Source organism: Lolium perenne, chromosome 4 (genome assembly GCF_019359855.2).
Source record: "Lolium perenne isolate Kyuss_39 chromosome 4, Kyuss_2.0, whole genome shotgun sequence".
NCBI classification, from domain to species: Eukaryota; Viridiplantae; Streptophyta; class Magnoliopsida; order Poales; family Poaceae; genus Lolium; species Lolium perenne.
Window position 1 is genome coordinate 144,887,684 of NC_067247.2, and position 10,147 is coordinate 144,897,830.

At 46.4% G+C, this 10,147-nt stretch overlaps 2 protein-coding genes across 3 annotated transcripts; both read left to right on the forward strand.

Annotated features, from left to right (window-relative positions):
* The first annotated feature begins 2,392 nt into the window (after positions 1-2,392).
* Positions 2,393-3,314, forward strand: LOC127348684 (uncharacterized). Its single transcript, XM_051374627.2, has 3 exons — positions 2,393-2,605; positions 2,728-2,790; positions 2,905-3,314. The coding sequence occupies exons 1-3, from the start codon at positions 2,510-2,512 to the stop codon at positions 3,088-3,090; spliced, it is 345 nt and encodes a 114-aa protein (XP_051230587.1). The 5' UTR covers positions 2,393-2,509; the 3' UTR covers positions 3,091-3,314.
* Positions 3,315-3,886: 572 nt separating this feature from the next.
* On the forward strand, positions 3,887-9,504 carry LOC127294129 (F-box/LRR-repeat protein At3g26922). Of its 2 annotated transcripts, none has more exons than XM_051323882.2 (4): positions 3,887-5,124; positions 7,730-7,891; positions 7,982-8,198; positions 9,225-9,504. In XM_051323882.2, exons 1-4 carry the CDS (start codon positions 4,219-4,221, stop codon positions 9,245-9,247), a joined length of 1,308 nt encoding a protein of 435 aa, XP_051179842.1. In that variant the 5' UTR covers positions 3,887-4,218; the 3' UTR covers positions 9,248-9,504. The 2 variants fall into 2 exon arrangements, with proteins under 2 accessions (XP_051179842.1, XP_051179843.1); XM_051323883.2 differs by having other exon boundaries at positions 7,988-8,198.
* The last annotated feature ends 643 nt before the right edge of the window (positions 9,505-10,147 follow it).

The following is a 10,147-nucleotide window of genomic DNA, read 5'->3' on the forward strand; positions in this document are numbered from 1 at the left end:
TGTCTCAAGGTGGAGTTTGTTATATTGTGATCCAAATTCCAAGAAGAGGCTAACTTCTGATGAGCGGAGCGAGGCCCGTCGCCGGTAGGCTTGGGCCGAGCGAAGCGAGTCTGAAGTTAGCCCACACCGAGGCCCAGCAGGTGCCCCTGGGGGGTGCGGGGGGCGAAGCCCCCGCGGTACGGATCGTTGCCACCGTCTATATATATTCTCTGTAAGCCGCCGCTAGGATTTTGTCGCATCATTGTACACCCACGGCGTTTGTAAACACCACCGAAATAGTGAAGTTTTGCTGGTTGGCGCCCGTGGTTTTTCCCTTGTGTGTTGCAAGAGTTTTCCACGTTAAAATCTCGTGTCCATGCAGTGTTTTATTTTTCGTTCTTCGTTTACTGTGCATCTCGATTTTAACACATACGATAGAAGGTACTATCTAGCCGATGACATCTATCCTGCATTGTGTACATTTATGCATACAATCACCGACTCTGCTACAGACAAGAGATCTTATTTTGCTTTATTTTGCTCAATGCCAGGATACATGCCGAAAGGATGTCGAGCATGCATTTAGTGTGCTCCAACAGTGTTTGCCATTGTTCAGTACTCTGCTCTCTTACCTGGCCAGAGTCTCATATGTAAGAGGTGATGAATTGTTATTTGATCACGTAAAACATGATCATAGAGAGTGAACGAGAAAAACCATCGATTGATTGATGACAAACCATTTGATCATCAGGAACCTCTTTCCCAACTTAATCAGGTGATAGCTCAATTCGATGCTTTCCTCGCAATGCATCAAGAAATCTGAGATACATATGTTCATACTCCACTTTATAATGATGTAGTTGAACATTTGTGGGAGAGACGAAGAATTGTGTGATTCTTGAAAACGTTCAATCGCAATTCATTCTAACCCTTGTAATAATTGAATTTATGTGCTTGGATTAGTTTATTGTTTAAATTATTTTTTAGAACTATCCAAGATCTTGCAATTTTGCAAAAACGAAAACTCCTCTTTTTTTTTGTAGGGCTGCCGTATTGGGATAGCCGGTGTGGGATGGCCATCCCCATACCAAAGGACCTTTTGCCGACGCTGCTGTCGGGGTTATTTGGGGCGCTCCACTGGAGATGCTTTGAATAGTAGTATTATCAAATTATCAAATTTAATTATTTTTGTACAATCCTATTGTAAATTATGTACAAGAATTGTTTTTCACTAAAGTTTCTATTTCTATGTGTTGTGATAGGATAACACTACCACCTCTCCTTTCATTAGTTGTTGTGGCACATCAGCCATTTGACAATCTGACATGGATGATATATAACTATTTATGACACTTCTAGTGTAGATAACCCAAAGTATGTTAAACAACTGATATATAAAACAATACCTTTTTGAGGGGTATGTTCATTGTTTTTTTTTCATACCGGTTATCTTTTTTCCGTCCGATTCTCTCCCCCGACTCCAACACCCTATAATCATTTTTCTATGAGAAATTGTTTGTTTTACCTTCGCAGCTACTTTATAATCTTCCTTTATTGTAGACATAAAATTTGTTTGCCACTGTACTTCTAGTTCCATTGTACATATAGGTTTGAAATTTTATTAGATGAGGGATGAAGATACCCAGCATGAGGTACCTATATAAGACTGTATTGATTTTTTTTAATGTTTAAAGATCATCGAGTGCCCTTACTTGATTATACACGTTTCCCGCTACTTATGATTGTAGTATTTATTTGTTGGGTTGGATTAGGTGTTCGTCCACTGAGAACTAAGTTATATGATGTTATTAAATTTTAATTGCAATATGTTACAATTCATGTTTAGCATAAATCACTAAGCATACCTACTTATTTAGAGGTTTTTTTTTACATGTAGAGGTTTTTTTTTCTTGTTACAGCTTCATTTGTAACTATTTTTTCTAGAACCTCAGTTGCTACCGAACTTCCACTCAAATGTCACACCGGCCGGTTTTGCATTCGAATGAATGAAAAAGGCGTGGAGAGAAATTTGGGAAAAAAGATCTAGGGAGCTCGCGTAAGAGCCGGCCGACAGGATCAGACGCCATGCACGCCACACATCCGGGCAGCTGCTTCAGTTGGTGACGTGGCTGCGCAACGTCGGGGCCGCACTGGTTCCAAGTACACCACGTGCATGTTCCCCATTGGTTGTCCGGCCCGCGCGCCGTGCACTTGATCACCGTCGACGGCTGCTGGATCTGGATCGATCCGGTCGATGTCGACGGCCTGCCTCTCGTTCCCACGTGTCCATACCACCGGCGCATGGGAGCGCGACACGTGTGGTGTTCGTTAGCGCTTTCGCCTCGTCTCGCCGACGGCGGGCGAGGTACATCTACACGTACGCGCGCGGCCACTCGCTGCTGTGCTACGGCATACATACATTAGCCAAGACCAAATCGAAGCAAGAAATCGAGTCGTGCGTACGTTGCGTGGTTACATCATAAACTGCACTCTACTTGCAATTGCAGATCGAGATCAGCTGCATCGATCGATGAGGGTCGTGGTTGAGGCTGCTGCACTCAGGAGGATGCCTTCCCTCGAGCGGGAGCCCAAGACGCTCTCCCTCCACGAGCTCAACTGCGCCAGGGTACGCACTCGACTCACCATCCCAGAATACCTGTCGTCAGATCATCCTAGAGACTGGATGAAGTTAGTAATTGCTTTCGTCATTCAGTTGCATCTCACTGATCCACTCTACATTTCTTGCAGGAGGCAGCGTTGTACGTGCTGAGCACGCACTCTTCGCAGGACGCCGCCAGAATCTTCACCCAGGTACCTACGTATACATTTCTCTCCTCCCAATCTATCACAAGTTTTGCATAGACACTAGCTGTGTCTTTAGTTCGCCGTTTCCTTGTGATTTACTCCTACACACGCGTGCCGCAGGGTCTCAAGCCGGTTCTCGTCGCCAGAAGCAATTCCACGGACTCCGACTCCGACGATGACCATGACGGGGACGTGTTTGAGCCGGACGGGGCGTTCGTCGACGCTGATCACGACGGCGCGCGTCGCCTCCGCCACCCGCGTGGCCGCATCGCCAACAAACGGGACTTCGCTACAGCACCCTTCTAATTTAACTATGCTTCGATCAGTCACATGCGAAGTAGCCGCATGTACTAAACCGGTTTCATCTTTGGTGTTGGTACCTGTTTGATTCATATGGATATGGGCTAGCCATGTGAGTTTTGCACCAAGTTTTGCCTAGGATGCGTGGTACCAAAAAGGTACCGCGTGCGTAGAAGAAGATCCATGTGTACATGTTTTGGATGTCATATATATATTGTACAGTTCCTTTTTGTTTTCAGTTAATTTGCATAACTTATTTCTTCTCTTCTTTTGTTTATTTTTAGTTTTATCTAGGTACCGATAGTATGTATAGGCTAGTTTTGGCCGCCTTCCATGGCTAGTTCAGGATCCATTCCAAAAGCTGCTCGGATAATTCCATTACCTTGTGGAACTTAAGAAAAAATTAAAATTTGCTACGCAAAATAACATTTTGTAGATGTGCCAACGGAATTAGTGAGGATATTCAGAAATCGCAACAAAGTGGCATATTGTCATGGCACCCGAAACATGAGTAACCAAATACTGAATTGTGTACTGAACACGTTTGAAAATTAATACCATTTGCCTCTAGATAGTACGTCCACATGACATGAATCCACACTAGATAACTCGATTTCGAATAGGGAATTTTATGCCATTAAAAGTGCAAGGATTCAGATCGAATCATTTTGGAGAAAAGTTGCATTGAATCAACGTAAAATTCATTTGAATTGTCAACTAGGACAACGACTGCTGGCATATCTTGTGTGACCGATGTCGCTTTGAAAAGCAACAGCACCCTCTCTGCGCCGCCAACCCCTCCTCCCCCATGCCAGTCGCCGCCACCGCCTCGCCTAGTAGCACCTGCACGGCGATCCCCGGCGTCGCCTCCGCCCGCTGCACGTTCCACCACCTCTGCCTTTGTTCACGGTGTCCACCACCCACCGTCTCCCGTCCTACCTCCTCGTCCTCCTCTTGAACCGCCGTCGTCGCCTCCCCTGTTCCTCCCCCTGGCATAAAGTCGAACGGCCCCAGAAAAAGTGACGCCCACCGCGTGTTCGACGGAATGCTGACCGAATCCTAGGAGCATTTGGTTTCTTGCCCAGTGTAATTAAACAACGCCCGCCAGGCCCAGGCCGCCACCCGTTCGACGGAATGCCGAAGAGGTGCAAGCGCAGCAAGAAAGCGGTCGTCGATGCCACCGGAGAGGACCGCATCAGCGCCCTGCCTGACGCTATCCTCCAGGTCGTGTTGTCCTTCCTGCCCTCGGACGAGACGGTGCAGACGTGCACGCTCTCCCGCCGCTGGCGTCACCTCTGGAAGTCCACGCCCGCCCTACGCATCCTCTATACTGATCTGAGGTACTGGAGTGTCAAGGAGATGAATGTCTTCGTGAACTACCTCCTGCTCCTCCGTGACCGCGCGCCATTAGATGAGTGCGAGATCAGTTACCGTGGTCAATTCAGCGACGAGGAACACGCTGACATAGTTCGGTTCTCTGGTATGTGGATCCACTACGCCCTGTCACTGTGCCGAGCTCAGGTGGTCAAAGTCAATGTGGGAATCCCCCTGACGCATGGCAACTCGGCTCTCGTCTCACGGTTCCTCAGGAGGCTGGAGCTTCGTGGAGTTAGTTTGTGTGAACATGCTATAGACTTCTCAGGCTGCCCCAAACTGGAGGATCTGAATCTGCGCTATTGCGCAATCAATGGCCACAAGATTTCAGCCCAATCAGTGAGACGTCTAAGCATCATTCAATGTGCTATCAATCTCGATTCTGATACCCGCATACGTATTTCTGCCCCATGTCTCGTATTCTTGCAACTAGATGGTGTTAGAGGAGGTGTTTCTTTGCTTGAGAGCATGACATCATTGGTAACAGCATACATCAGGCTTGGTGGAAGTTACTTGGATTCCTGTTCACATGTAGATTACAGGGATTGTGATGATTGTTTAGCCTATGATGATGATGGTGGTGGTGGTGACGGCAATGGCTGTGTGCTCCTTCAAGGCCTGTCAGGCGCCACCAGTTTAGAGTTGATTACTACCGACCGTGATGTGGTATGCACTCTTCTGTTTTTTACCCCCAAATCTCCTAGTGACTAGTGCTGCTTGCCATGTACTATAATTCTGTATTTGTTCATCAATTGAAATACATTAACACACTGCCAATAATCTCCTTACAATTTGCATTGTCGCCATGGAAAGGTAATTGTTTTTTCATGAGCAAATCTACTAACTTCAATGCATGATAATGAATTTGGATATATCTTCAGATTCATCAGTGAGCCCTCATTCCTTCACTTTCGTCAATTGGCTTGCCATTCCACTACATCAGCTTGTTAACTTCCGTTAGATGGGGGTGCTGGATGATCAACTATAAGTCGATGTGGTGGAATCAAATTAGATATATTTGAGCAAAAGATAAGCAAGTAGGGAGAAACAGCTCAATTCAGCAATCTAGCTAATAGAAAAGTTATGTGGTTCCAGATTTTGGTGACCATTGTAATTGCAGTACGTAGTATTGTTATACCACTTGTTACTACAAAAGTATATGGAACACATGGTTATTTAATCCAATAGAGGGCCTTACCCATAAATCCAAGCATGCTACCATTGAGCAGCCAAAATAAAATTTTACTGTTGATATATTGTAGCACATGTGGAGTTGCATGTGTTTCCAGATTTCGGTGAACATTGTAATTGCAGTACATAGTATTTTTCTAGTACTCATTACTACAAAAGTACATGGAATACATGGTTATTTAATCCAACAAGAAGCCCTTGCCCATAAATCCACCATTAAACTGAGATTTTACTACAGGAGGATCTACTTCAGTAGATCTATGGATTCCTAAGCATATAGGACTTTTTTTTCGCGAAAACGCAAAAAGCTTTGCGTTTCGATTCATTGATAGAAAAAAGAGTTTACATTACAAGCCTAAGACAAGGCCGAGACACCCACACACACACCCGACACTCAAAACGAGACTACAACAAAGTGCCGAAATCCGTCGAGTGCTTAAGATGCTACAGAGAGAGCTCCTCCGCTAAACAGAACCCATGCCGGTGAAAGTCGTTGTGCTTGTGCATCGACGAAATTACCAAGAACCTGCCATCCGCAGCCAAGACGCGTACCACCCGGATCCCGCGAGCCCACCATGGCTCAGCGGGGAGCATTGCTGGTCCGGCCTCAGCCCAGATCCGGGGACGCCGTCGGCGCAGCGGCTAGCTCCCAGCAACCTCACCAGACGTGAAAGCATGCAGTCTTCAGCAGCCCGCCATCAAGCACAGAGGCCAGCCCACCACTGCACATCCAGAGGCTTGCTTACGCTGTCCGAGGAAGATCCTCGTCGCGTAAGCCACCGCGATACCGCTCAAGAGGCTAGCGCGACACCTGCATCGCAAGACGTCTCCCATTTGGCCAGCACAGAGATCCACGAGGAAGGACTACGGCCTGAACTCAAAGCTCCAAAGACGACGCCTCCATGGAGGGTACGATGTCAAAGACGCCGCCGTCACCCGATTTGGCATGCCAAATCTAAGGTTTTCACTCGGAACCTGAGACCCTAGGCGAGGGAGATGCCGGAACTCCTCAATGACGCCACATAGGAAACGGCGCCCTCAGGCGTCGCCGTCACCGGCCCCGAAAGGCAGGGCTTTCGCCCGGAGCATGGTACCTCACCACCGCAAGCACTGTCCGCTCTTCGCCCAGAGCTCACGCGCTGACCCAACCAAGGGAGGACTCGCTAGCAGGTCTGCGCGCAACCACCTCAGAGAGGCATCGCCGGCCACCCAGCACCGCCAACCGCACCGCCAGCGCCGCACGGGCGCCCCGAGCCACCACGCCAAGATGGCGTTAGGCTAAGCTCAACCCGGCCAGAGCAGCAGCACCCTGCGCTCGGAGCCGAGGAGGATGGGCGAGGAGCAGGTGGGTGACCGCACCCGGGCGCAGGTGCCCAGAACGGCCGGGGCCCGCCTTCCCCGGATCGGGCCCGAAGGGCCCAGATCTGGGCCGGCCGACCCGCGCCGCCACGGCGCCAACTCCGGCCGCCAAAGACCGTCGCCGTCAACCCAGCGCCGTCGCCGCCTTTCCCAGCCGCCGTCGCCGTCGGCCGGGCAGCCATGGAGCTCCTGCCGCCGCCATCGGGTTTACCCGCGCCCCTACAGACCTGCGGTTGGTGGAGATGCCCGCCGCCGGCGGCACCGCGCGGGCTTTGCCCGGCGGCTCCTGCCGCCGGCGGCGGAGAAGGGGACGGAAGGGGTCTGGGCGGAGGAGGGAATAGGGTTTCGCCCTGACTCGCCCGCGGGGACGAGCCAGGAGCGGACGGGCTGCTATCAACTGATTCTCGGATCTCTCCGACATACTCAGCATATAGGACTTTGAACATATGGAAATAAAATATTGTAACCCCTTATTCGGTCATTATTTTTGGGTGCTTTCTCTAGGAGTAATGTGGGAGCTCGAAAGGTGTTTCCAATTAGTAAATAGATAGAAGATAGAATATGATGTGTCATAATCTCCGTCTTCTCTAGAAGATCACTCTAGACTTTTTCAGACATACCAATGCTCCTAGTTGTTTCAATATTACTGGAAAAGTGGAAATACTATCTAGTACTCTTAACTTTCGATTTGATTTGTTCTTACTGTTTGCACTTCGTGCAGTTCATTTTCAGAAAGGATTTGAAACGGTGTCCTACATTTAGCATGTTAAAGACATTATTGCTCAATGAGTGGTGTGTGGCGGCTGATTTTGGTGCACTAGCTTGCTTTCTCCAGCACACGCCAGTTCTAGAGAAACTTGTTCTTCAACTTCGACTTGATGTGGTATATGTTATCCAAGTATTATTATTATTTTTGCCTTGTTCGAGATAGTATTTATCATTTATTAATTAATTGTATAAAATATTTTGTTAGTTAAAGATATGGAAGTTTGTGACAAAAATATATGAAAGCTATAACCCAACGGTACAATTCTTGGTGTTGAAGCATCTCAAGGTAGTTGAAATCAGATGTGAGAAGGAAGATGAGCAGGTTCGCCAGATTGTTAAGATCTTGAGTACCTTTGGAGTATCTTCTGATCGAATTGATGTCCAAGTTATCCAACATACCTACTTTTCCGAGTTTTCTCCAAGTAAGTAGCTATTATTACATTTCATGATTCATGTGCATTTGCAATTTGCATTTCAAAAATTCTCGATGCTTACCATTACATAGTAACTTAACTGTTATCAAACTGCATTTCTATGTTATTTGAAATACTTAAAAGCAGATATTTCTCACATTTAATCAAGAAAGGAAAACGTACCCATTACCTCCACATTAAAGATCCAATGCAAGATCAAACCTGATCCCAAGAATTATTGCCTATATCCTGTCACTTGCATTTTCCTGTCGACCATCAATACCTGGAATCCACACTGGCAGTCTTGTGTAGTGTGTAGGCCATTGATAGTGAGCTGTTATGAGCATAGGTGTAGAGACGCCTAACGTCATCTTTTAATGTCGCCCATTTGACCAGGGAAAGAGTAGCTTCGAAAGAGTACTTACCCATCCCCAATAGGAAACCTTGTTAGTAAATGTGACAAAAATCCAGTCCATCCATGTCATGATCTCAATTATCTACATTAGATGGCATAACTCCCTGTGTTGTTGCATCTCTTCACTCAAGATATGAACACCGGCTAAAGGGGAGCTTATAGGTTCTTATAGTGACTACTTAGTATGGGGCACCCTTTGGTTGCTTTGTATTCTCTCGAGAGGGTCATAATGCTACCCTCAGAAGGCTGTAAATCAATTAGTAAGTCAAACAATCCATTCGGTTACAAGTTAATCCCTATGTTTCACTATAATTGTCCACAACTCACCGTGCAACGTAGGAGGCACATTTAATGCTTGAAACATTTAAGTTGGCCTAGGTGTAAAACAATGCAATTACCTACACTCTTTGATTTTATCACAATGGACGAGCATTTTGAAATGGAGAATCTGGAGGTTGTGGAAGGGTATAGTGAAACGGAGTAGTAAGTAATTACACATCCACCTTGTTTTGCAGTATTTAGATCGTTGCATCACAGTGTAAGTGTAGAGGCATTTCATGTATTGCAAGATCCAGTGCTCCCCAGTCCAATGCTTATTGTGTTGTGTTATATTTCTACAGGATTCAGTTTCGAGCAAACATAGACCCTGGATTGATGGTGCATATTCAATCCCCTGATCACTTAGATATGTGTGTCGTAATTTGCTGCTATGGGTTTATCAGATGTTCTGCCAGTCTTGTTCTTTTGGAATATCAATTCTGAGATTAGCATGGCATCCATGGTAGCTCAGAATAATTATGCGGTAAATAGACTGTTATGGTATCACATGGTAAGCTTGTTTACTTTTGGTGAGGATGGCTGCTATGCAATGGTTGTCCAAGGTAAAATATTTGACAGGTTCCACATATTGTTTTTACTCCCTCCATCCCATAATTCTTGTTGTGGTTTTAATATGAACTAAAATCATGACAAGAATTATGGAGCAGAGATAGTATTTCTCACTGTGCAAATCACTAGAGATCGTTCAACTTCTTGGATTAGTTCCACAGATTTCCCAAACGGTCTAAGTTTATGTTGCCAACTTGCTTATATGTTACAACATTGGACGGGTTGAAATCTACGTCGGCAGAGGACAAGTGACCTGTCGCCACATCCAGGCCACTGAGATGTGAAGATCCTGTTGCAAACGGAGGCAAGCCCCATTCTGAAGTGGCGCCTCGTCAACAACGGATATAAACAGATCTCTTTTTAGCGTTGTGTTGGGAATCGGTGGTTCTGACCATTTTCCTAGGGGCTCTTACAATGCACAGCAGCAGGTTTCTATCTAACCTGTGCATTGAGGTAGCACAGCAAGTGTCATTTATCTGCCGTGTGAGATGTGCTTCACGCAATATTCCAAAGACTGGACTCTCATAGCAAACATTTTCACGCAACATTTTAAAAATGTGCTTTCACCACAATCATAGATGACTTAAGTTTACTATTCATACGAACATATATGTGCGATGGGGGGACGGCCGTCAGAGTACATGTCAGGTCAGCA

Coding starts and splice junctions, on each gene's coding strand:
- LOC127294129 (XM_051323882.2), top strand. CDS start 4,219: ATGCCGAAGAGGTGCAAGCGCAGCAAGAAAGCGGTCGTCGATGCCACC. Junction 7,892..7,981: donor TTCAACTTCGACTTGATGTG/GTATATGTTATC, acceptor ATATTTTGTTAG/TTAAAGATATGGAAGTTTGT. Junction 8,199..9,224: donor CTTTTCCGAGTTTTCTCCAA/GTAAGTAGCTAT, acceptor ATATTTCTACAG/GATTCAGTTTCGAGCAAACA.
- LOC127348684 (XM_051374627.2), top strand. CDS start 2,510: ATGAGGGTCGTGGTTGAGGCTGCTGCACTCAGGAGGATGCCTTCCCTC. Junction 2,606..2,727: donor ACGAGCTCAACTGCGCCAGG/GTACGCACTCGA, acceptor CATTTCTTGCAG/GAGGCAGCGTTGTACGTGCT. Junction 2,791..2,904: donor CCGCCAGAATCTTCACCCAG/GTACCTACGTAT, acceptor CGCGTGCCGCAG/GGTCTCAAGCCGGTTCTCGT.